Source organism: Ovis aries, chromosome 7, assembly GCF_016772045.2.
Source record: "Ovis aries strain OAR_USU_Benz2616 breed Rambouillet chromosome 7, ARS-UI_Ramb_v3.0, whole genome shotgun sequence".
Classification (NCBI taxonomy): Eukaryota; Metazoa; Chordata; class Mammalia; order Artiodactyla; family Bovidae; genus Ovis; species Ovis aries.
In genome coordinates, this window is record NC_056060.1 from 22662534 (window position 1) to 22690380 (window position 27847).

General features: G+C 38.6%; 2 gene segments (V, D, J or C); both read right to left on the reverse strand.

Annotated features, from left to right (window-relative positions):
• Positions 1-11786: 11786 nt before the first annotated feature.
• Positions 11787-12535, reverse strand: LOC132660109 (T cell receptor delta variable 1-like). The segment is given in 2 exon segments: positions 11787-12310; positions 12426-12535. Coding segments are annotated over 2 exon segments (573 nt in total).
• Positions 12536-25640: 13105 nt separating this feature from the next.
• On the reverse strand, positions 25641-27234 carry LOC101106175 (T cell receptor alpha variable 26-1-like). The segment is given in 2 exon segments: positions 25641-26321; positions 27097-27234. Coding segments are annotated over 2 exon segments (411 nt in total).
• Between the last annotated feature and the right edge of the window lie 613 nt (positions 27235-27847).

The window sequence follows — 27847 nt, forward strand, 5'->3', positions numbered from 1 at the left end:
CTGGTAACTAGTTGGTAAAGAATCTGCCTGAAATGCAGGAGACCCTGCTTCAGTTTGAGCCTGAAAGAGGACTTTGCAAAAGCAGATATTAGTAAAGATTTGAGCTGAGGGGTATTGAAGAACAAACAAGTTGACATTCATTGATGATTAGTCAACAGAATAATTTTGCCATCCCATCTAAAGTAGGATTTGTTTTTTTTAACTTTTACTGGAGTATAGTTGATTTACAGTGTTTTGTTACAGCAAAATGAAATGTCCATGGACAGAGGAATGGATACACATGTAGTACATGTGTACAATGAAATTATTGTTGCTCTTTAGTTGCTAAGTCCTGTCCGACTCTGTGACCCCATGGACTCTAGCCCATTAGGCTCCTTTGTTCATGGAATTTCTCAAGCAAAAATACTGGAGTGGGGTGCCATTTCCTTCTCCAGGGGCTATACCTGACCCAGGGATTGCATCCACGTCTCCTGCTTGGCAAGCAGATTCTTTACTACAGAGCTACCAGGAAAAACCCACAATGAAAGCACTTAGCCGTGAAAAAGAACAAAATAATGTCATCTGCAGCAACATGAACAGACCTAAAATAAGATGTAATATTAGCTATGAACACTTCTTGTAATCTATTTACTTACTAGTCATTCATTTAGCCTATGCTTACATTTCTCCATCCAGAATCTAATTACTGTATTTGAAAATTCACAGACTTTGGCCTTGGAGAAAGGCAATCTTATCCAAAATTTTTAACGAAATTTTGTCTAGGTTTTAGAGCTCTAAAATATTGCTAAAATACAAATGATAACCTGATACCTCAGCTTTATATGCACTCTTTTTTATGCATAGCTCTATGAAATTTTGTCACAGGTGTAGGTTTTTGTACCACCACTAAAATCATGATAAGAATTGTTCCATCTCTCTAAAGATAGCCATTTTCACACCCTCCCCATCCCTGCAACTGGTGATGACCCCTAGCAGATGCTGATCTTTTCATCTCTATATTTTGTCTTTATGAGAATTCTATATAAGTAAACTCATACATTATGTATACAATCATAAAAATATGTTAAGTGTAATCATCTACCATGTAGTCTTCTGAGACTGACTTTTTTTTTTTTTTTTTCACTCAGCATTGAGATCCATCTAGGCTATCGGGTGTAGCAATACTCTGTTTCTTTTAATCACAATAGACTGTCTCTAACTTATGATGAATCAACTTAGGATTTTTGACTTTCTGGTTTAGAGAAAGCTATGTATGCATTCACTACAAACCATACTTTGAATTTTAAGTTTTGATCTTTCTCCATGCTAGCAGCATGCTGTATTACATCCTCTGATGGTTCTTGGTAGCAACAGTGGGCTGAGCTCTCAGTCAGACCCAGGAACAGGAGGGTAAACAACTGATACACTTACAACCATTCTGCACCCATACAACCATTATGTTTTTCACTTTCAGTATAATACCTTTAAGGTAGGCCAGGCGAAGCTCTGACTCACAGTAGGGTAAGTATATTAAATGCATTTTCCACTTACTGATATTTTCAACTTAAAATGGTTTATTGAGACTTAACCCTATTGCAAGTTGAAATAGATCTATAAATTATATTTTATTGTATGGATGTTCAGTTCAGCTCGGTCACTTAGTCGTGTCTGACTCTTTGTGACCTCATGGGCTGTAGCATGCCAGGCTTTCCTGTCCATCACCAAGTCCTGGAACTTACTCAAACTCATGTCCACTGAGTCGGTGATGCCATCCAACCATCTCATCCTCTGTCATCCCCTTCTCCCGCGTTCAATGTTTCCCAGCATCAGGGTCTTTTCCAGTGAATCAGTTCTTCCCATCAGGTGGCCAAAGTATTGGAGCTTCAGTTTCAGCATAAGTCCTTCCAGTGAATATTCAGGACTGATTTCCTTTAGGACTGACTGGCTTGGTCTCCTTGCAGTCCAAGCGACTCTCAAGAGTCTTCTCTAACACAAAAGTTCAAAAGCATCAAATCTTTGGCGCTCAGCTTTCTTTATAGTCCTATTCTCACATCCATACATGACTACTGGAAAAACAATAGCTTTGATTAGAAAGACCTTTGTTGGCAAAGTAATGTCTCTGCTTTTTAGTATGCTGTATAGGTTGGTCATAGCTTTTCTTCCAAGGAGCAAGTGTCTTTTAATTTCATGGCTGCAGTCATCATCTACAGTGATTTGGAGCCCAAGAAAATGAAGTCTGTCACTGTTTCCACTATTCCCCCATCTATTTGCCATGAAGTGATGGGGCTGGATGACATGATCTTAGTTTCTGAATGTTGTAGTTTAAGCCAACTTTTTCACTCTCCTCTTTCACTTTCATCAAGAGGCTCTTTAGTTCTTCTTCTCTTTCCGCCATAAGGGTTGTGTCATCTGCATATCTGATGTTACTGATATTTCTCCTGGCAATCTTGATTCCAGTTTGTGCTTCATCCAGCCCAGCATTTCACATGACATACTATGCATACAAGTTAAATAAGCAGGGTGACAATAGACAGCCTTGATGTACTCCTTTCCCAATTTGAACCAGTCCTTGTCCAGTTCTAACTGTTGCTTCTTGACCTGCATACAGATTTCTCAGGAGGCAGGTAAGGTGGCCTGGTATTCCTATCTCTTTCAAAATTTCCCACAGTTTATTGTGATCCACACAATCAAAGGCTTTGGCATAGTCAATAAAGCAGAAGTAGATGTTTTTCTGGAACTCTCTTTTTTGATGTTTTAGCTGATGTTGGCAATTTGATCTCTGGCTCGTCTGCCTTTTCTAAATCCAGCTTGAACATCTGGAAGTTCATAGTTCATGTACTGTTGAAGTCTGTCTTGGAGACTTTTGAACATTAGTTTGCTAGCATGTGAGATGAGTACAATTGTGTGGTAGTTTGAATGTTCTTCGGCCTTGCCTTTCTTTGGGATTGGGATGAAAACTGGCCTTTTCCAGTCCTGTGGCCACTGCTGAGTTTTCCAAATTTCTTGGCATATTGAATGCAGCACTTTCCCAGCATCATCTTTTAGGATTTGAAAGAGCTCAACTGGAATTCCATCACCTCCACTGGCTTGTTCATAGCGATGCTTTCTAAGGACCACTTAGCCAGGATGTCTGGCTCTAGGTGAGTGATCACACCATCATGGTTGTCTGGGTCATGAAGATCTTTTTTGTATAGTTCTTTTGTGTATTCTTGCCACCTCTTCTTAACATCTTCTGCTTCTGTTAGATACATACCATTTCTGTCCTTTATTGTGCCCATCTTTGCATTTAATGTCCCCTTGGTATCTCTAATTTTCTTGAAGAGATCTCTAGTCTTTCCTATTCTGTTGTTTTCCTCTATTTCTTTTCATTGATCACTGAGGCAGGCTCCCTTATCTCTCCTTGCTATTCCTTGGAACTCTGTAGGAAGCCCCGGGACCAGTAAAATGACTCTCAATAAAGTTTATTTAGATTGTTAAAATAAAAATACTGGTATTTCTTAATTTTTAGAGGATGCAAACTGCACCTTCTCCCTGTTAGCTGAAATATAATTGTTTATACCACATGAATGGCAAGTTGTCAGTTTTCAAAAAAATTATAAAAGCACCTTGTTTTATGAATAGCCATTCTAGTTTCAGAAATATATTATAATAGAGATGCTCCCGTAGATACAAAAATGAATAACAAAGATATATAAAGACAACACTCTTTATGATAGCACAGCAATAGAAACAATTGTTTATTAATGGAAAAGCAATTAATGACAGAATGTCTCAGAGTACTACATGGACATTGTAAAGAATGAACTGGACCACTTCCAGGTGGCACAGTATTAAATAATCTGCCTGCAGTGCTGGAGACAAAAAAGACCACGTTTGATCCTTGGGTCAGGATGATTCCATGGAGGAAGGCAACCCACTCCAGTATTCTTGCCTGAAAAATCCCTTGGACAGAGGAGCCTGGCAGGCTACAGTTCTTGAGGCTGCACATAAAAGAAGCCTTTGGAACAAGAGAATTGTTTTTATTTTTCTGACTTTCAGCTTGAGACTAACACACTGGAACCAACATTTTATTGATGCAAGAAAGAACCATGACAAACTGTTGATGCTTCTCCCTTGATTTCTGTGTTGCAATTAGATTCTTAGTAGCTGTATAATTCTTCTCAGCCACATCAACCAATGAAGCACCACTTCTTTGTCCTCCTTTTCATCTTTTCTTTATCCATCTTCTTCCCTTTCCTTCCCTTCATATCCTCATCTCTTAGTGCTTTCTGACTCTCCTTCTAGATGACTCTGGATTTGCTCTCGTGACTGCTCCCCTCGATGTGTCCCCCCTTCTGGCCACCAGAGATACTGCACAGGTGCAGCCCCGTCTGTCCCAGTGTGCCTCTCTCAGGACGCAGTAGTACACAGCGGCGTCTCTCAGGGCGACCTGGGGCAGGACCAAGATGCTGTCGGAAGCTTTGTTCAGAGAGGCCATGCTGTTGTTCACGGTGCTTCATAAGCCATGAATGACATACTGTGGACTCTGATTGGCAATTTGCTGATATGTATGTATATAGTCATTTCCACCAACAGTATAGTTATTACAAGGTAGGTTTATATCCTCTCCTTCAGCACAAACCATGGAGCTGGGCTGGGTGGTCTTAGCATCAATCACAGTCCCTATGGGGTTAAGAAATCAAATTAGCTCCAGAGCACAAATCAGTGAAATTCTATGGATCAAAGTCATAACCCTCTCATAACTGTCTGGCTCTAACCCCTACTCCAGTGTTTCTATTTTTGTCCTGCAAAAATATTATTGGTGTTCATTACTGGACTGCAAGGAGATCAAGCCAGTCAATCTAAAGGAAATGAACCCTAAATATTCATTGGAAGGACTGATGCTGAACCTAAGTTCCAATACTTTGTTCACTTGATGATAAGACCCAACTCGTTGGAAAATATCCTGATTCTGGGAAAGATTGAAGGCAAAAGGAGAAGGGGGCTGCAGAGGGTGAGATGGTTAAACAGCATTATCGCCTAATGGACATGAATTTGAGCATACTCCAGGAGATAGTAGAGGACAGAGGAGCCTGGCATACTGCCATCCTTGTACGTAAAATGTTGCATACAACTTAGTGACTGAACGACAACAAAATTATAGAGCCCAAAGACATGGCAAGAATCAGAGATCCATAAGCTTTGTTCCATGGGTCGTTGGCTGAATAGACCGAGAGATTTCCTACAACCTGCTTACTGCTAAGGACTTGTCTGGAATCACGGCCATGATTTGACCGGTCATGTAGAAATCTGTCCTCTTTAGCAAACCCGCAGACCATTTCTCTGTCCCATCCCTGTAATGCTGAATACAGCACAGGGAGAGGAGCAGAGAGCAGGTAACTGTGTGGCCCTTTGCCCTCAAGTCACCCCTTGTAGACAGAGAACACTTACCCAAGGTCAGAAACACAGTTACTCCATCACCAGCCTCATACTTCAAGGACAAGCTAGGACCACAGGCTCAGAGCTCAGACTTGTGTCTGATCCTTGGTTTAAGGATGTTCCAGAGAACAGAGGCAACAGCTGTTGGTAAAGACTCACAACCAGTGCAGCAGATACCACTGTGCTGTTGCCAGGACCTTCTCAGCCAATGATCAAGCAGTTCCTTATCTAGATCTTCCTCCCCTATTTTAGTCATGTCCCCAAAAGATGGTGAAACATTCCCAGCTCACTGTGCAGTCATCTGTGAAGTTTAATGTCTGGTTCTGGCAAAGGAACACCAATCACAGTGATGTGTCTATGCACAACCATTGGTCTATCATTTGTTTCTTAAGAAATTGGCTGATGGTCCAAGAAGCTTGTGGAATGCAGTATTTAATCCCAGAAAAATGCACTGAGCTCTGTGTTGTAAGATGATGAAAATTCCTAGCCATGTTTCAGAAAATCTTTGGGAGGTTCAAAAGTAGGATGTGGTCTGGGAGGTGGAAAGATTAACATTGAGACTAAAAGCTACACATCCTGGAACTCGGAGCTTTTGTAATTGTTCTTGGAATCATGCGTCTATCGCCATCTAGGTAGACATTTTTCATGCATCTGTTCTTGATATACTAACTGATTGACATAGATGGTGTTCACCTCATCCTCCTTGGTCCATAATCTTCATATTCCCTATGCCAATGCTTGTGGCTGCTGTGCAGCAAGGATGCTAAGGCAGAGGAATAGAAAGAAAGGCAAACCAAGTGGGATTCGGGTGGAGATGAGTTCTGAGTGGTAAAAACAAACAAACAAACAAACAAAAAACTGGAGGTGGGGAAAAAGATTTTAAGGAATAGAGAGGTGAAGGGATAATCAGAACAGGGAAACGGGAAAGCAGTGTTTAGGGAGGTACATGGAAAGGGCTTAGGCTATTGGGCTAAGATCCCCTGAATCCTTGACCAAACACATTCAACAAGGGATAATAAAGCACAAGTTGTCTACAGAAGATGAAAGCATGTCATTTTTCCTTTTTTTTTTTTTTTTGGCACATCAATGGAAAACAAATTTCCCTTCCCCTCTCCCAGAAACAGTTTTCAGATGAAGCAGCCCCCTCTTGTGACTGAATAATAGAACTGGAGAGCTAAACCCAGACCCAAAGTCAACAAGCAACTATTTGAAAGGTTCCTCAGGTTTGAAGGTAAATAGGCTTCCCAAGTAACTCCCTGATGGTTCAGTTGGTAAAACCCACCTGCAATGTAGGAGACCCTGGTTCGATTCTTGGATTGGGAAGATACACTGGAGAAGGGACAGGCTACCCACTCCAGTATTCTGCCCTGGAGAATTCCATGGACTATGGACCATGGGTTCAGAGTCAGACATGACTGAGCAACTTTCACTGTCACTTCAGGTGACTCTAGTAAAGAACTCACCTGCCAATGCAGGAGACTTAAGAGACACAGTTTCAATCCCTGGATTGAGAAGATCGCCTGGAGAAGGGCATGGCAACCCACTCCAATATTTGTACCTGGAGAATCCTTTGGACAAGGGAGCCTGCGGGGCTATAGACCATGCATTCACAGGGTCAGACATGACTGAAGCGACTTACCACACAGCACACACATCTTATTTGTTATACCTCTGTACTCATCTGTATTTCCTTGGTCCTAAACACTCTATAGAAGGTTTTAACTATCTTTGACTGCCTTATTGCAGTCATATGATTTTCACTTCTTGATCTCTTTAATTTTCATTTGTATCCAACATTCCCATATTTAAAATTTACTCAAAAGCCCATATAATTCAAATGTTTATAAGAGAGGTTGGTACAGACTAGGCGCTCAAGAATTGTCTGTTTGCTGAATGAGCCAATGAATTTGTTGAATTTAATAAAAATGTTATGTTGAATACTGCTTAAATTATTTAAATTAAGGGATTTGATTTAGGTCGTACATAAATGGCCTAGTGGTTCTCCAGCCTTTCTTCAATGTAAACCTGAATTTTAAAACAAGGAGCCCATGATCTGACCACAGTCAGCTCCAGATCTTGTTTTTGCTGACTGTAAAGGCTCATCTCAGACGCTAGTAAAGTTATGCTTAAAATTCTCCAAGCCAGGCTTCAGCGATACGTGAACCATGAACATCCAGATGTTTAAGCTGGCTTTAGAAAAGGCAGAGGAACCAGAGATCAAATTGCCAACATCTGAGGATCATCAAAAAAAGCAAGAAATTTCCAGAAAAACATCTACTTCTGCTTTACTGACTATGCCAAAGCCTTTGACTGTGTGGATCACAATAAACTGTGGAAAATTCTGAGAGAGATGGGAATACCAGACCACCTGACCTGCCTCTTGAGAAACCTATACACAGGTCAGAAAGCAACAGTTAGAACTGGACATGGAACAACAGACTGGTTCCAAATAGGAAAAGGAATACATCAAGGCTGTATATTGTCACCTTGCGTATTTAACTTATATGCAGAGTACATTATGTGAAATGCTGGGCTGGATGAAGCACAAACTGGAATCAAGATTGCTGGGAGAAATATCAATAACCTCAAATATTCAGTTGATACCACGCTTATGACAGAAAGCGAAGAAGAACTAAAGAGCCTATTGATGAAAATGAAAGAGGAGAGTGAAAATGTTGACTTAAAGCTCAACGTTCAGAAAACTAAGATCATGGCATCCGGTCCCATCACTTCATGGCAAACAGATGGGGAAACAGTGGAAACAGTGTCAGACTTTATTTTCTTAGGCTCCAAAATCACTGCTGATGGTGACTGCATCCATGAAATTAAAAGACGCTTAAGGGAAGGAAGGAAAGTTATGACCAACCTAGATAGCATATTGAAAAGCAGAGACATTACTTTGCCAACAAAGGTCCGTCTAGTCAAGGCTATGGTTTTGCCAGTGGTCATGTATGGATGTGAGAGTTGGACTATAAGGAAAGCTGAGTGCCGAAGAATTGATGCTTTGGAACTGTGGTATTTGAGAAGACTCTTGAGAGTCCCTTGGACTGCAAGGAGATCCAACCAGTCCGTTCTAAAGGAGACCAATCTGGATGTCATTGGAAGGACTGATGTTGAAGCTGAAACTACAATACTTTGGCCACCTGATGTGAAGAGCTGACTCATTGGAAAAGACCCTGATGCTGGGAAAGATTGAGGGCAGGAGAAGGGGCCGACAGAGCATGAGAAGGCTGGATGGCATCACTGACTCAATGGACATGGGTTTGGGTGGACTCTGGGAGTTCGTGATGAACAGGAAGGCCTGGAGTGCTGCAGTTCACGGGTTTGCAAAGAGTCGGACATGGCTGAGTGACTGAACTGAACTGAAAGTGTCTCTCCATCTTCGGCTGCAAGGAATATAACCAATCTTATTTCTGTATTAACCATCTGGTGATATTCAAGTGTAGATGGTCTCTTGTGTTGTTGGAAGAGGGTATTTGCTATGACCAGTGTGTTTTCTTGGCAAAACTGTATTAGCCTTTGCCCTGCTTAATTTCGTACTCCAAGTTCAGACTTGCCTGAGATAAGTTTGCATTGCTTCCTGAGTTTGCATTCTAAGCCCCTGTGATGAAAAGAGCATCTTTTTTTGGTGTTAATTCGACAAGGTATTGCAGATTTTGAGAGAACCATTCCTCATAGATGTCTTTAGGTTCCATTTTGACCATAGTGTCACCATCACTGAAACAGCCATTCATCCTGTTCTGGGACAAGTGGATTCCTCACACCCAAATCTTCTCCAAGGAGCCCTCTAAATGGTACCCTCTAGATGACAATAAAGTTTGAGACATTTTTCACAGTTTGGAAAGTTATGCATGTCTCATTTCCCAAAGATTACAAGCATTGGAACAATAAAACCTGTCTCATAGGGCTTTGATATTTAGATTAGATAATGAATCAGAAATGCATTCTGCAGTTCCTGACATATAGTAAGTTGAGTAAATATTAACTTTCTTTATTCTACTAAAACTTGCCTTTCCTTCAGTGTCCAGATCTGTGATCTGCTTCCCCCTGACCCTACCCCCCCACCCCCAACATCAGTTCAGGGATGGAAGCTTCTAGGACATTTACTTAATCTCTTATTTTCCTGGAGACAGTCATTATTTTTTCCTTTATCCTTTTGATATCATATACAACTAGCTACATTGATACATTGATCCACTCAGGGTGCTGAAAAGACATAGATGAAAGAGGTGAGGTTTGATTTTGGTTTTCCTAAAAATAGTAAAATCACGGTTAGTGCCTATTGGATATAATATTTTTGATTTGGATCTCTAAGATTTTGCCACTCTGGTTAACTCTTCTTATTGTTTTCTCTTCTTATTGATTTATGAGCTTTTAATATAGTCTGCATTTGATTCCTTTTTTAGAAATTTCTTTTTCATATATTGCTTTCCAAGCTGGTGTTGACTTTTCACTCTCTTAGCAGTGATTTTCAACAATGAAAAAAAAAAAGCAATTTAAAAATATACTTCATGCTCATAAGAATCTCCCTTGCAAGTTTTATTTGTTTGGTTTCTTTAGAAAATTTATAAATGCTTTCCTTTGTGACTGCTGTTGCTTGTGATGATAGTCAGGTATCAGTCTTAATGATATTTCCCAGAATACAATGCATTAATTTCCTATGAGTATTAGCAAGATTTTTTTCTCACTAAAATAGACCCTTGGATTTGTCTTCAGTGCCTTGCAAACTTCTGCTAAAACCATACTGGTTGACTTGCAGAATTTCTTATTCATCTTTATGACTTTCCTCATAGCAATGCTCCTGAATAAGCAGCTATAGGAAGTCAAGTACAATAGTGAGTGGAGGTTCTTGCTATGATCAAGAGCTTATGGAGTGGGTAATGGATTGAGGTAGTTATAAATCCTAGTTACAATCATGTGGTCATTTGCAGTAACAAAAGCTATAGTAGTTATAAAATTATTTTCATTTTATATGAATGTATTTATGTATACAGTAACCATTTTTAACTTCCGTCTCCTGTTTGTCTGCCTGTCATAACATAAAATATGCCACTACAAATTAATCTTTATCTCATTGTATCTCAGTAGTTAAGATACAGGATTCAGAGGGAGAGTGTGATTTAGCTAGAAGAGGAAAGAGTCTTAAATGGATAAATGAATTTGGTATTCTCTTTGAAGGAGACAGCTTGTTTTCGTTGAATGAAGAATAATTGCATCATATTAACAGGAAGCATAGTTTTCCTGTGGTCTTTACTAGAAAGCTGTGTTATTCAAAGAGGTGCTGATGAATGCCTAGTTAACAAGGAGGGAAGTTAACCAGTTAAGCTGTTATGGTAGGTTTCTACTGTGTCAACTTAATAATTTGAAAATCTATTTCCCAGGATTTACTTCCCTGTATTGTTCTGGGTTAGGGTTGGCCATGAAAGAGATTCGTGTAAGTTTTGGAAGGTACTTATGATGAAGTAAGTAAGCCACCACTTCCCTGGTGGCTCAGATGGTAAAGCGTCTGTCTACTATACTATGCAGGAGACCTGGGTTCGATCCCTGGGTCAGGCAGATTCCCTGGAGAAGGAAATGGCAACCCACTCGAGTACTCTTGCCTAGAAAATCCCATGGATGGAGGAGCCTGGTGCAGGCTACTGCTCATGGGGTCGCAAAGAGTTGGACACGACTGAGCGACTTCACTTTATGATGAAGTAGCATGTTTCTATGTTCCTCAGGTTGGTGCAGGGCTCCATATGGCAATACACACTGTTGCTGCTGCTCTGATAGTTCAATTTATTGTTGACTTAAAATGCCTCGACCTTCCACCAGATATCTTTCTCATGTTCTCTTTGTATTAGACCAAGTATGCATGTAGCATGATGGCAAATGACATCCACTTCTCCTGAAGTTCACTCACTACTGTAAGCGCTAAGGAGGTTAGAGAAAGACAAGTTTTAGAGTGTCTTGTGGGTTCCATTGTCTTCACATATTTCCATACCTGCCACAGTTTCTCCGTGCTTATGTCCACATCCAACTTTCCTTCACAAATGTTACTGTAGTTGACTTAGAGTGAATTCAACTCAACACCAAATGCAGATATAACAGTTTTTATGAACTCTTCCACCAGCTCTAGCCATTGCCTATGTTCTAATCCTTATAACTTATCTCTTACTCTACGTCACTGGTGGTTCTCCTTTGATTGTACCCCAACATGAAGTCTGAGGGAAAGGACTAGGAGATGATTTTCATGACAATTTCAGCTTCTAGATCCAGATTTGTGATGTGAGCCTCTTTAGGTGAAACTACCATTCTATATTTTTAAGGGACAAGTTTTCAAATTTAGACAACTTTTGCACATATTCTGTGTGGCTGATTTAAAGTCAAAAATTCAGGAGGAGAATGTATCAGTAGAAAGTTACTTTAGGCACCTGCTTCCATATGACATAGAAGGAGCTTTTATTTAGAATTAAATCTTCTGATCCAGACCACAGATGAAGCAACCACAGGACTACCATTTCTTGTCTGGGGTCTGCAGGTGTGTATTTCAGCCTGGGTCCTGCAGCAGCAGGGCTCTCTCTTATTAAGCTCTGGGGTTTTTGTTCAGCTTTTCCTATTACTTCAAGCACTGTGAGTTCCCAGAGAGCGCAGAAGTACTTTGCAGAGTCTTCCAGCTCTAAGTCTGAAATCGTGAGGCTGATGGATTTACGTGATCTCTGTAAATTCACAGAGTAGCGGCCATACCTTGCATTCTGGCTGGAAGAACCCTGACCAATAAGGTAAATCATCTCTCCACTGGGAAGTTGTTTGTACCAAAAAATGTTGTAACGGCTCTGAATTGTCTCATATCGACAGCTCAGTGTGACTACCTCCCCAACTTGACTGGAAATGTCTGGCTGGTCTTGAGTAACTCTCTGGGCTACACTGGATCCTGTGGGGAAAATCAGAAAACAGAGATGGAGCAGTGAATAAAATAGTATAGAATTAGACTAAAAAAAAGCCAAGCTGAAATCATAAGATGCTTGCTTCTCTTTTAGAATACCTACCGGAGAAGATGAAGGCCAGGAACACCCACGGAAGACTGGAGAGCAGCATGAGGCATGGATTCCCCTGCACAAATGTGCCTAGTTCAGCCTCAAGCTGAGAATTCAGTGTCTCTGTGTGCCTGGCAGCGCATATACATAGTGTCCGGTTCCTGTGTGACTCCTTCAAACAGGAAGTGGGGTTTGTCATGTTCATAGGTAACATGGTCTGTGCACAGACAGGAAAAAAAGTCTAGTTCACCACAAACCTTTCTTTGTCTATATTTTTTTTCACAAGTAATAAAATTAGGCTGAGCCTGAAAGGGGGCTTTGCAAAAGCAATTATTTTAAAGGTTTGAACTGAGTGGAACTAAAAAACAAACAAGTTGATTTTCACTTATAATTATTCCACAAAATAATTTTGCCATCACATTTAATATAGGGTTTTTGTTTGTTTGTTTGTTTGTTTTACGTTTTCATTGGTGTTTTGTTAAAGCAAAATGAAATGTGCTTTGACAGTTCAGTTCAGTCGCTCGGTCGTGTCCAAAACTTTGCGACTCCATGAAATGCAGCACGCCAGGCCTCCCTGTCCATCACCAACTCCAGGAGCCCACCCAAACCCATGTCCATTGTCTTGGTGATGCCATCCAACCATCTCATCCTATGTTGTCCCCTTCTCCTCCTGAGCTCAGTCTTTCCCAGCATCAGGGTCTTTTCAAATGACAGAGGAATGAATAAACTGTGTTGCTTATGTACAATTTTATTATTGTTGTTCTTTAGTCACTAAGCAGTGTCTGACTCTTTGGGATCCATGGACTCTATCCTGTTCGCTCCTCTTTCCATGGGATTTCCCAGGCAAGATACTGGAGTGGGGTGCCATTTCCTTTTCCAGGGATCTTCCTGAGTCAGGAATCGAACCCACATGTCCTGCTTGGCAGGTGGATTCTTTACCACAGAGCCACTGGGGAAACCCCACAGTGAAACTGCTCAGCTATGAAAAAGAATGAAATAATGCTGTTTATAACAAAATGAGCAGACCTAAAATGAGATTTAGTATAAGCAATGAACCCTTCTTATAATCTATTTATTTACTAATCATTCATTTAGCCTACACTTATATTTCTCTATCCAAAATCTAAATACTTTATTTAAAAACTCAGAGTTTTGGCCCTTTTGGTGAAAGGCAGTCTTATCCAAAATTTTTAACATATTATTTTTTATAGGTTTTAGTGCTCTACTTGGTTTTTTCAATACATAAAATCTTTTTGACATCAAGTGATAAAATATCAGTTCTTCTTTCAGAGTCTATTCTCTTTTTTACGTTTGTATGAATTTATAACAAGAATAAAGTAACCATTCTTCTGAAACTTGATATTGAATCTTATTTATCAGACTTTAAGGGGATCTGGAAATTCAGTCCCATTCCTTGCACAAGTAGAATTGTACTTCTTAGATCATGTGTTTTAGAATTGTTCTCATGTTATTTTTTTCCGTCCCACTTGCCCAAAGTGTTCAGTCTCAATAGCTAGTTGCTTGTTATTTTTTATTTTTGTTAAGTAAAATTAAAATAAGCATGTCAGTTCTTTCTGTGCCATAATACTATAATGCACTCCAACAAAACTTGGTATCTACAGACTGCAAGCACACACTATACCTCTACAGCACAGAAGGCGATGACTGAAATTTTGTAAACTGTTACCTGTTCATTTGAATGTAGCAGTGAATTTTCCATTTGGTTACCATTTTAATGGATGAATTAATATAAAAGAACCAAAGGCAAACAAATAGTAGAAAAGAAAGTACAGACAAGGTCTCTAAAATGGTGCCAACTCCTTGCTTTTAAGTTGCTTGAGTGGTGTTGTTAGTGACTGATGCATGGAGGAGAGTGCACATTTAGTTGAGACATCTCCTCTGTCCATTTCACCTCTGAGTGCTGACAGGCAGCTGATGCCCTGGTTTGCATTACCAAACCTACTTGTATTTAAGTAGAAGAGATCACGAATGTTCACAGCAACTGGGCAGCAGCATGATATGGTATTGTAGCATATATAATTATAGATATTATATATATACCAGAAATTGATATTGATAAAGTATTACTAAAATACGGATGATAACCTGATATATCAGCTTTATATGCACTCTTGTTTATGCATAGCTCTGAAATTTTATCACAGGTATAGGTTTTTGTAAGACCACTAAAATCATGATGCAGAATTGTTCCATCTCTCTAGAGCAAACCACTTTCACACTATCTCCACCCCTGTAACTCATGATAACTCCTAGCAACTGCTGATCTTTTCATCTCTATATTTTGTCCTTTAGAGAATGCTGTATAAGTAAATTCATACATTATGCATGCAATTATAATAATATGGTGTGTGAGCATGTATCATGTAGTCTTCTGAGATACTTTTTTTCACTCAGCATTGAGATCCATCTAGACTGTTGCATGAATAAATAGTATGTTTAAAAAAAATAAATTTATTTATTTTAATTGAAGGTTAATAACTTTACAATATTGTATTGGTTTTGCCATACATCAACATGAATCCACCACAGGTATACATGTGTTCCCCATCCTGAGCCCCCCTCCCACCTCCCTCCCCGTACCATCCCTCTGGGTCGTCTCAGTGCACCAGCCCCAAGCATCCAGTATCATAGTATGTTTCTTTTAATCACTACAGACTGTCCCCAAATTGTGATGAATCAACTTAAGATTTTTCACGGTATGGTAGTGAGAAACCTATATATGCACTCACTAGAAACCATACTTTGTATTTTTAATTTTTATCTTTTCCCATGCTAGCAACATGCTGTATGACATTCTCTAGTGATGCTGGGCAGCAACAGCAAGCTGAGCTCTCAGTCAGCCCTGGGATCATGAGGGTAAACAACTGACCCACTTACAACCATTCTGTACCCATACAGCCATTCTATTTTTCACTTTCAGTATAACACCTTTAAGATTAGGCCAGGCAAAACTCTGATGCACAGTAGGTTAAGTATATTATATGCCTTTTCCACTTACCACATTTTCAACTTAAAATGGTTTGTTTAGACTTAACCTTACAGCAAGTTGAGATAGATCTATAAATAATATTGTACTGAATGGGTGTACCACAGCATATTTATCTATTCACACAGTAAAGAACATTTGGCTGGGTTCCAGTTTTTGGCCATCACATATATAGTTTCCATGAATATTCAAGTACAAATTTTGTGTGAGCATAAGTTTTTCATTATTCCATTATAAATACCATAAAGGAGTGTGATTGCTGAATTGTAAGGTGAGTGAATATTTAAGTTTATGTGGAACTGCTAAGCTGTCTTCCAGAATCACTGTTCCATTTATCCACCAGCAATGTATGAGTGATCCAATTTCTCTACATTATTGCCAGAACTTGGTATCATCATTATTTTTCATTTTAGCCATTAAGAAAGAAGTGGAGTGGTATTTCACTGTGGCTTTATTTTTTTTTATTTTTTTATTTTTTTAAATTTAAAAATCTTTAATTCTTACATGCGTTCCCAAACATGACTCCCCCTCCCACCTCCCTCCCCACAACATCTCTCTGGGTCATCCCCATGCACCAGCCCCAAGCATGCTGCACCCTACGTCAGACATGGACTGGCGATTCAATTCTTACATGATAGTATACATGTTAGAATTCCCATTCTCCCAAATCATCCCACCCTCTCCCTCTCCCTCTGAGTCCAAAAGTCCGTTATACACATCTGTGTCTTTTTTCCTGTCTTGCATACAGAGTCGTCATTGCCATCTTCCTAAATTCCATATATATGTGTTAGTATACTGTATTGGTGTTTTTCTTTCTGACTTACTTCACTCTGTATAATTGGCTCCAGTTTCATCCATCTCATCAGAACTGATTCAAATGAATTCTTTTTAATGGCTGAGTAATACTCCATTGTGTATATGTACCACAGCTTTCTTATCCATTCATCTGCAGATGGACATCTAGGTTGTTTCCATGTCCTGGCTATTATAAACAGTGCTGCGATGAACATTGGGGTACATGTGTCTCTTTCAATTCTGGTTTCCTCGGTGTGTATGCCCAGCAGTGGGATTGCTGGGTCATAAGGTAGTTCTATTTGAAATTTTTTAAGGAATCTCCACACTGTTCTCCATAGTGGCTGTACTAGTTTGCATTCCCACCAACAGTGTAGGAGGGTTCCCTTTTCTCCACACCCTCTCCAGCATTTATTGCTTGCAGATTTTTGGATTGCAGCCATTCTGACTGGTGTGAAGTGGTACCTCATTGTGGTTTTGATTTGCATTTCTCTGATAATGAGTGATGTTGAGCATCTTTTCATGTGTTTGTTAGCCATCCATATGTCTTCTTTGGAGAAATGTCTATTTAGTTCTTTGGCCCATTTTTTGATTGGGTCGTTTATTTTTCTGGAGTTGAGCTGCATAAGTTGCTTGTATATTTTTGAGATTAGTTGTTTGTCAGTTGCTTCATTTACTATTATTTTCTCCCATTCAGAAGGTTGTCTTTTCACCTTGCTTATATTTTCCTTTGTTGTGCAGAAGCTTTTAATTTTAATTAGATCCCATTTGTTTATTTTTGCTTTTATTTCCAGAATTCTGGGAGGTGGATCATAGAGGATCCTGCTGTGATTTATTTCTGAGAGTGTTTTGCCTATATTCTCCTCTAGGAGTTTTATAGTTTCTGATCTTACATTTAGATCTTTAATCCATTTTGAGTTTATTTTTGTGTGCGGTGTTAGAAAGTGATCTAGTTTCATTCTTTTACAGGTGGTTGACCAGTTTTCCCAGCACCACTTGTTAAAGAGATTGTCTTTACTCCATTGTATATTCTTGCCTCCTTTGTCAAAGATAAGGTGTCCATATGTGTGTGGATTTATCTCTGGGCTTTCTATTTTGTTCCATTGATCTATATGTCTGTCTTTGTGCGAGTACCATACTGTCTTGATGACTGTGGCTTTGTAGTAGAGCCTGAAGTCAGGCAAGTTGATTCCTCCCGTTCCATTCTTCTTTCTCAAGATTGCTTTGGCTATTCGAAGTAAAACTATCACTGTTTGCAGATGACATGATCCTCTACATGGAAAACCCTAAAGACTCCACCAGAAAATTACTAGAGCTAATCAATGAATATAGTAAAGTTGCAGGATATAAAATCAACACACAGAAATCCCTTGCATTCCTATACACGAATAATGAGAAAGTAGAAAAGAAATTAAGGAAACAATTCCATTTACCATTGCAACGAAAAGAATAAAATACTTAGGAATATATCTACCTAAAGAAACTAAAGACCTATATATAGAAAACTATAAAACACTGATGAAAGAAATCAAAGAGGACACTAATAGATGGAGAAATATACCATGTTCATGGATCGGAAGAATCAATATAGTGAAAATGAGTATACTACCCAAAGCTATTTACAAATTCAATGCAATCCCTGTCAAGCTACCAGCCACATTTTTCACAGAACTAGAACAAATAATTTCAAGATTTGTATGGAAGTTCACTGTGGCTTTAATTTGCATTTCCCTGATGCTTAATGATGTTGAACATCTGATTACATGCGTATTTCCCTAACACATAGCTCTTCCACAAAATGTCTGGGTGAACCATTTTCCAATTGGACTACTTGTTTTCTTCCTGCTGAGTTTAGACAGTCATTGTATTCTAAATACCATCCTTTGATGAAAGTACATTGTGAAAATATTTCCTGCCATTCTGTGGTTTGTCTTTTTCATTCTCTTAATAGTATCTTTCACAGAGCAAGCATTTTACTCTTGATGAAATATTTTATTTTTTATGGATTGTGCTTTGATGTCATGACAAAGATCATTTTGTCCAACACTTGGTCCTGAAGATTTTTTTTTTCAAAAAGACTTATAGTTTTAGACTTTACACTTGGACATATGGTCCATTTTGTGATTTTCCTCAAGTGTTTGTATAAGGTATGAAGTTTAGGCCAAGATTCAGTTATTTGCCTAGGAATATCCAATTGTCCCTAAATCATTTGCTCAGAAGACTATCATTTCTCCATTGAATAGTCATTGCACCTTTGCCAAAAAATCAGATTTCCCCATTTTCTCATATCCCCACTTGGGATGAACAGTAGCATTATCCTGTTAATGGTTTTTTTAATTATCTCTTTTTATTGAACTTTTTATCTTGTATTGGAGTGTAGCCAACTAGCAATGTTGTGATAGTTTCAGATGAACAGCAGAGGGACTCTATCCTTTCAACACTGTAGCATCTATTGTTTACTTTTTCATTCTTTATATTTCTAATTTGTGTTTTCTCTTTTTTCACCATGATAATTCTACCTAGGAATATAGTTTATTAATCATTTTAGCAAAATTAACTTTATGTCTCATGGTTATTTCTATTATTTTATTTCTGTTTTATCAATTTGACATTTTTATTATTTTCTTATTTCACTTTATATTAGTTGTAATTTGTTCTTCTTTTTCTATCTTTTTTTGCTGAAAGCTTAGATAATTGTTTTGCAGCCTTTTTCTTTAGTAGTATAGGTATTTAAAGAGAAATTCCTCCTATGTATATTAGCTGTATCTCATAACATTTATATGTATATGTTCTCACTATATTTTCTTTCACAATATTTTCTAATAGCCAAGTAATTATTTCTTTAACCTATGGGTTATTCTAAATTTTAATGCCTCAATTTCAAATATTTGGGCATTTCTAAAGATATCATTTTGCTATTGATTTTCTAAGTCAATTCCACTTTTGATCAAAGAATAAATTCTATACAATTTCAATTTTCTTAAATATATTAAAACTTTTTATGCACAAACTGATGTGTGTGTGTGTGTGTGTGTGTGTGTGTGTGTGTCTTTGAGTATATTTCTGCACAGAAGTAGGTGGCAGAGTCCCCAGGCTAGGAAGTTGTGATGTGCAGTGAAGGCTGTTTGACACTCTTATTGAGGGGAACTGTGAGTCTTCCTTTTTATTCACAACCAGACATATGGTTATCAAGAGTGCAGGGCCTTAACCAGGGTGTTGCTGACACCATTCATTTAATATTCCTTGTGTGCTCAGTCATGTCCAACTCTTTGTGACCCCGTGGAATATAGCCCACCAGGCACCTCTGTCCATGGGATTCTCCAGGCAAGAATACTGGAGTGGGTTGCCATTTCTTTCTCCAGGGGATCTTCCTGACCCAGGGATCGAACCAGGGTCTCCCACAATGTAGGCAGATGCTCTACGGTCTGAGTCACCAGGGGAGTCCATGGGAAGTAGTCAAATGCACTCTTCTCATAAGCACTGTTCAGAATGGAAATCTCTCTTTCCTGGACTGTCGATGATTGAGGGCTCTGTTTGAGATTAAAAGCAAAGACAAGAGTCTATTTTTGCACGGGTTTGGTTGTGAAAAGAATGCTGCTCCCATCTCTAAATTCAAAATGTTTTAGATGAGGGCGACTAAGGAGCAACCACAAGAGAGAGAAATATATTATACTGGTCAGTTTTTAGTTAAGGCCATGTGGAAGGGATTTTCACAGAGGCTATTGCTTCCTTAACTAAAATGGAGTGTAAAGATAATCATTCCAAAGCTCCTTTATAAATGTTCTTCTCTCTCTTCCATTTCACCAGACTTTGAAGGCCAAAGACAAGATGAGCTTCCTCATCTATTATTACGGCAAACTGGAACCAAGCACCAGATTCTGGGATAATGTTAATGATAAAGATGTTGGCTAATCAATCTCATTGACTGCACAGCATGCCACAGTGTTTCAGGAGCCCTTTAACATTTAAGGATATGGCAGGTACTGTTCATTGTCTACAAGTAGATTTACTTCTTCATCCTTACCAGAATCCCAATATTCTGTTTGTTAACAATGTTCCTAGAGAAAAAATGCATAACTTCCTCAGACTTTCATAGCTTGGGATCAGCTTGAACTCTGTTGTAATCAATAAGATGTAAGCATCTTGAGGGATTTATCACCCTTTCCTATTCACTAGAGTTTTCTACTTTTCCTAATAATGCCAAGTGTCAACATGTTGGTAACTTGATACATGTGTTGCCTATGTGCGAAGTCACTTCAGTCATGTCTGACTCTTTCTGACCCTATGTACTGTAGCCCTCCAGGCTCCTCTGTCCATGGGATTCTCCAGGCAAGAATACTGGAGTGGATTGTCATGCCCTCCTCCAGGGGATCTTCCCAACCCAGGGATCGAACCCGAGGCTTCTGAGGTTCCTGCATTGCAGTTAGATTCTTTACCACTGAGCCACCAGGGAAGTCCTGATACCAAAGATCAAAATCACACATTTGTACCTCGGATAGATGAAAAAGACAAATGACACATTTCTCATCTGTGATCTATTAATAGAAAGTTAATGCTTACACTTAATGGTCAGAAGTCATGCTTTTTTCACAAATGTGTTCTTACTTAAATATTTCAGTAGCAGAAAAGGAAAACTAGAAGGAAAGCACCTGAAATTTTAGTTTTAGTTTGTCACCTTATGACTAATAATTAATAAGAGGTCATCATTTATCATTTTAGTTTTTATTGGAGTTTTATATTCATATAAGAAAATGTAATATAAGGGTATAGCATGGTAAATTTCCACATAAGCAACACCCTTATAACCAGCACTCAGATCAAGAAACGGAGCATTACCAACCCTTCAGAGCTCCCTTTATGATATTGACCCATTTATAACAGTATTCTGATTTTATGTCAGCTTATGCACCTTATGGGAATGACATGTTTATTGACCATTTGACTATCTTCTATTGTCAAATGCCTACTTCAGACTTTTGTCTTTTCTATCAATTTGTTTGTTTTCTTGTTGATTTGAAGGTGATATTTTGAAATCAAAATGGACTCAATAATATATTTTATAGCTAATATTTGCTAATATAATATTTTTATAATTAATAATATTAACTTTGGTAACATAATACTGTAAATATATTCACTAGTTACCCTTTAATAGATTTTCTAGCTATCATTTTAACTCTTGAATACTTTTAATGGCAATTTTAATATACATCAGTTTTTTAATGAAGGGTAGTTGGTTTACAATGTTGTGCCCATCTCTGCAATACAGAAAGTGACACAAGAAATGAATGTATATATGAATATAGACTAGTTCTGATGCTTAGCCATGTTTGTGTCCTGTTTAAGAAATGTGTACCTAACACAAAGTAATGAAAGAGTTTTGTATTTTTTCCATTAACTTCATATGTTATTCTTATACTCAGATCTGCACTCTGCTATTTATATAAGATCTGAAGACCATAATACACTTTTCCATAGGAAAATTGATGGAATGTCACTTATTGAAATGAAAATCATTTATCCTTGGTGCATAAAGGCAAATGTTTTCCAGTTTTAATGTAATACAATTTCAGTATTAATTTTACCACAGAATTTTACTTTGTCACCCTCTCCATCTGCTTATATCATTCTCCTTTATTTCAGTTTTTCTTCTGTTTTAAGAATTTTTTTAAACATTTTGTAGTTATCACATATTTATTACTTGGATGATGCAGTTTTCTAAACTTTCATTCTAATTACTAAAATGCATTATTTTCAGAAGTTTTCTCCTCCTCTTTGTGCTCAGGATGCTTTCTTTCCATGTGCTGAATTGTGTGTACACTTGCTATTAGTTAATCTGAGAATCGCTTAGTATGTTGCCTGTTTTATGCAATTCTAGTGTAACAAATGAATTAGATATTCTTCTTACTTTAGATTCAGTTCCTCAGATGTGCAAACAGGTAGAATTTGCAAAACGTTAGAATCCTCAGTGTGAACTCCTAACAGTCTCTTCCTGATTCAATTTATGAATGTATTAGTTGTAGGGAAAAACAGTTAAAAGACACAGTGAGCCAATGGAGCTTCACGTTCCTAACTCCTGTTATTTTTCTCGTGAGATCATCTGCTCATTGTGAATCTCTGTTGGTAGAATTAGTGATGGAACTAATGACAGTTCTATTAAACAGCACTCATTCATTCTGCAATTTCTAAAGATTTTGCAGAAGGTTTTAAAGCAGGACACATTTGGTATAAGGATAGCACATTATTTTTTTTATTGGTAAGGATTATTTCTGAATGAAGATGAGAAAACAGGAATAAGAAAAGGCTTTTTAAAATCTGTTCACCATGTTTGGGTTGGCAGGCACTGAGTTTCCAATGGTCATGGGTTGCTGAAATACCATATGGACTTTTAACACCTTTGTTGGCTTATAGTTCTGGAAGATGGCATGAATGAGAATACCAGTTGATATCCAAATAACTATTTTTTGTATTCATTTTTCTAAAATTAGGAGAATTCCCTGCCTCACTGGGGGAATGAGTTAAGCGCAATGTAAATCTTTCAAAATATCTGGTGCCAACCACTTTATGAGAATGTATTGGGAATTTTAATGGAAGAATTTTGTGTTGGAATAAACTAAAGTTTCACAGGAAGACCTTAACAAAGTACTTGGGGACCTATTTCACTAACAATGATAAGAAAGAGGAGTAAAGAGAAGAAAGAAGGAAAAGAGAGAGGGAGGGTGGAAGGAAAAGAAAGGGAAATAGAAGGATAGGATTAATGAGTTTATGAATGAATAAATATTTTCAAATATACCCCTGTCTTCATTGTGAAATCCGTGTGATGTTGACTCTCACTTCTAATTTTAAAAAGATATAACTCACCCTTTCAATATTTTATTGCCTCCCTAGCAATGAGTGCCAAAGAATTGATGCTTTTGAACTATGGAGTTGGAGAAGACTCTTGAGAGTCCCTTGGACTGCAAGGAGATCCAACCAGTCCATTCTAAAGGAAATCAGTCCTGGGTGTTCATTGGTAGGACTAATTTTGAAGCTGAAACTCCAACACTTTGGCCACCTGATGCAAAGAGCTGACTTATTTGAGAAGACCCTGATGCTGGGAAAGATTGAGTGCAGGAAGAGAAGGGGACAAGAGAGGGTGAGATGGTTGGATGGCATCACCGACTCAATGGACATGGGTTTGGGTGGACTCCAGGAGTTGGTGATGGACAGGGAGGCTTGGCATGCTGCACTTCATGGGGTCGCAAAGAGTCAGACATGACTGAGTGACTGAACTGAACTGAACTGAACTAGCATTATTATGCTAGCATTATAGTAACTAGCATTATTAGTAACATCAGTCATAAATATTTCTTTACTCAATAAATATTTGTTGAACACTATTTGTTGGGTACTATGCTGATTACTGAGAATACTTTAATAAACAAAAGGAATGAAAAGATGTTTCAGGAAAAGTGAAGTAAGGAAACAAAAAGTGAGCTCAAAGGCTGTGAAGAGGAGGAAATGAGTGAAAAAAATGACTGGAGGGATATGCTGATATTAGGAAAATGCTACAACACCTCTCATTGTACTTTCCAAGATTGAGTACAAGTATCTGTTCCTTCATCTCTGACTCACAAATCAAAGCAATTTCCAAAACACAAACACAGCAATATATGTTTAGGTACACGTCCTATGCAGCAGGGTAGATTTCTCAGTCTTTTTGATGATCCAAGAATATTATGGTAGTGATGCCGCTCACATCAAGGGCCAGAATGCCTCCCTATTACTTTCTCTGTCTTGTGCTCTAATTTCCTCTATATTTTTTCTCTTGGGGAAAATGTGTGGCTAATAAGGAGCTAGGGATGTTTCAGAATCCCACTACAATCAGTAAAAAATATTTCTACTGCTGTTTGGATATTTAGAGGACTAGCATGTCTCTTTACAGAATTAAGGATCATTGCTTTTTTTTTAATTTTAGTTTTTTATTTTGTAAATTTTAAAATCTTTAATTCTTACATGCATTCCCAAACATGAACCCCCCTCCCACCTCCCTCCCCATAACATCTTTCTGGGTCATCCCCATGCACCAGCCCCAAGCATGCTGCATCCTGCGTCAGACATAGACTGGCGATTCAATTCACTTGATAGTATACATGTTAGAATGTCATTCTCCCAAATCATCCCACCCTCTCCCTCTCCCTCTGAGGATCATTGCTTTTCTTGAGTCACAACATATGCTTTTTATTCTAACACTTGACATTTTGCCCTAAAATGTATATCACCATCAGCTATGGGAATTGTGATTCATTCCACTGACTTTCCAGTTGACTCATTACTTCAGGGCTTTCTTCTTACTGTTGCTTCCGGGAAGACCAGATTGAACTACACATGCTGAGATTTTGGAGCTTGACATTAGCAGATTTAAAAATAAATATAACAGTCGGTCTAAGACATATTAAGACAAAGATAGGCAACTTTCAAAATCTTTTTGAGGCTTAGCTTTCTAAGAGGTAACATAGATCTCAGAATAACTCTCTAAATGGTAATGAGTATTAAGAGATACATTTAAGGCTTTCTAAAAGACACTGATTTTAAAGCTAAAAAGAAATAAATTTTTGATAGATTTGACAGTGTAACAAATAAAGACAACATCATTTAAAAAATAAAGATAGTATGTCAGGATAAAACATACAAGTAAATATGAAAGTCAAAATATCGTGTAAGATATCAAAATAATTCTAGCAAACAAAAATAAAGTTATCTTAATGGAAAAAAATGGTCAAAAGATAGGAACAAGCGTATGAACAAGGTTGAATTACAGAGTGCCAATATACAGAGAAAAAGTTGCTCGAAAGCACTAGGGATCAGTAAAATGTCTATAGAGAAAGTACATTTGGATTGTTAAAATGAAAAAGGCTAGTAATTCTCAGTTTTTAGAGGGTGCAAAGTACACCTTCTCACTCCCTGTTGGTTGAAGTATAATTGTTTATACCGTTTGAATGGAAAGTTGTCACTTTATCAAAAAAATTTTAAATGCACCTTGTTTTGAAAATAGCCATTCCAGTTCAGAAATTTCATTATAATAGACATGTCCCCGTATATACAAAAGTCAATCTACAAAGTTGTATAAAGACAACACTCTTTAAGATAGCACAATAATAGAAACAAATACTTATTAAGGTAAACATAATTAATAATAGAACATTTCAGAGTACTACGCAAGTGTTATAAAGAATGAATTGGACCACTTCCCAGGTGGCACAGTGGTAAAGAATCCTCCTACAATGCAGGAGACAATGGAGACCAGATTTGATCCTTGGATCAGGAAGATCTTCTGGGGAAGGAAATGGCAACCCACTCCAGTATTCTTCCCTGGAAAATCCCAAGGACAGAGAAGCCTGACAGGCTACAGTTCTTGAGGTCTCAAAGAGTCGGACATGAAAGAAAACTTTGGAACAGGAGAATTAGTTGTATTTTTCTCACTTTTAGGTTAAGACTAACACACTGGAACCAACATTTTATTGACATGAGAAAGAACTATGAAGAATTGCTAACGTTTCTCACTTTATTTCTATGTTGCAATTAGGATTCTTAGTATTCCCATAATTTCCAAAATTCTTCTCAGCCACATCAACCAATGATGCACTTCTTCCTTGTCCTTTTCTTCTTTTCTTTATCCATCTTCCTCCCTTCTCCTTCCCTTCATTTTCCTCATCTCTTACTGCTCTCTGACTCTCCTAGATGACTCTAGGTTTGCTCTCATGACTGCTCTCCCTGCTGTGTCCCCCCTTCTTCCCACAAGAGAGATACTGCACAGGTGCAGCCCTGTCTGTCCCAGTGTGCCTCTCTCACGATGCAGTAGTACACAGCGGCGTCTCTCAGGGTGACCTGGGGCAGGACCAAGGTGCTGGACTTTCTGTCCGAAGCTATCTGCAGAGAGGCCATGCTGCTGTTCACTGTGCCTCGTAAGCCATGAATGATATACTGTGGACTCTGATTGGGATTGTGCCGATACCAATGTATATACTCATTTCCACTAATGGTAGAGTGGTTACAAGGCAGAGTTACATCCTCTTCTTCAGCACAATCCATAGAGCTGGGCTGGGTGGTCTTAGCATCAATCACAGTCCCTGGTGGGTTAAGAAATCAAATTAGTTCCAGAGCACAAATAAGTGTAATTCTATGGATCAAGGGCATAACCCTCTGATAACTGTCTGGCCCTAACCCCTACTCCTGTGTTTCTGTTTTTTGTCCTGGAAAAATATTATTGGTGTTCGATATTGGACTGCAAGAAGATCAAACCAGTTATCCCAAAGGAAATGAATCCTAAATGTTCATTGGAAGGACTGATGCTGAAACTGGAGCTCTAATCATTTGTACACCTGATGAGAAGAGCTGACTCATTGAAAAACACCCTGATGCTGGGAAAAATTGAAGACAAAAAGAGAAGGGGGCGGTAGAGGATGAGGTGGTTAAACAGTGTCACTGTCCCAGTGGACATGAATTTGAGCGCATTCCAGGAGATAATAGAGGACAGAGGAGCCTGGCATACTGCCGTCCATTTGGTTGTAAGTTGGATACAACTTAGTGACTGAAAAACAACAAAACTATGGAGACCAAAGATTTGTGGCAAGAATCAGAGATCCATAGGCTTTGTTCCATGGGTCCTTGGCTCACTAAACTCAGAGATTTCCTACAACCTGCTTACTGCTAAGGACTCTTCTGGAATCATAGCCATGGTTTAACCTGTCATGTAGAAGTTTGTGTTCCCTAGCAAATGCACAGATCAGTTCTCAATTCCATCACCATAATGCTGAATATAGCACATGGAGAGGAGTAGAGAGCAAATAACTCTTTGTGGTCCTTTGCCCTCAAAGTCATCCCTTGTAGACACAGAACACTTACCCAAGGTCAGAAACACAGTTACTCCAGTCACCAGCCTCATACTTCAGGGACAAACCAGGATTGTGGGCTTAGAGCTCAGGCTTGGGTCTGATCCTTGGCTTAAGGAGGTTCCAGAGAACAGAGGCAACAGCTGTCAGTAAAGACTTACAACGAGTGCAGATACCACTGTGTTGTTGCCAGGACCTTCTCAGCCAATGATCAAGCATTTTCTTATCTAGGTCTTCCTCCCCTGTTTTAGTCATGTCCCCAAAAGATGGTGAAACATCCCCAGCTCACAGTGCAATCCTCTCTGAAGTTTAATGTCTGCCTTGGGAAAAGGAATACCAATCACCATGATGTGTCTATGCACAACCATTGGTCTATTATTTGTTTCTTAAGCAATTGGCTGATGCTCCATGAAGCTTGCAGAGCATAATATTTAATCACAGAAAAATGTACTGAGCTCTGTGTAGTAAGATAATGAAAATTTCCATCCACATTCCAGAAAATGTATGGGAGATTCAAAAGCAGGCAGTGATGTGCTCTGGGAGACAGAAAAATAAATAACATTGAGACTAAAAGCTACACATCCTGGAGCTTGGAGTTCTTGTAAGTGTTCTTGGAATCATGCATCTATCACCATCTAGGTAGCCATTTTTCATGCATCTGTTCTTAATATACTAACTGATGACATAGATGGTATTCACCTCATCCTCCTTGAACAGTGGTCCAAAATCCTCATGTTCCCTATGCTGATGCTTGTGGGTGTTGT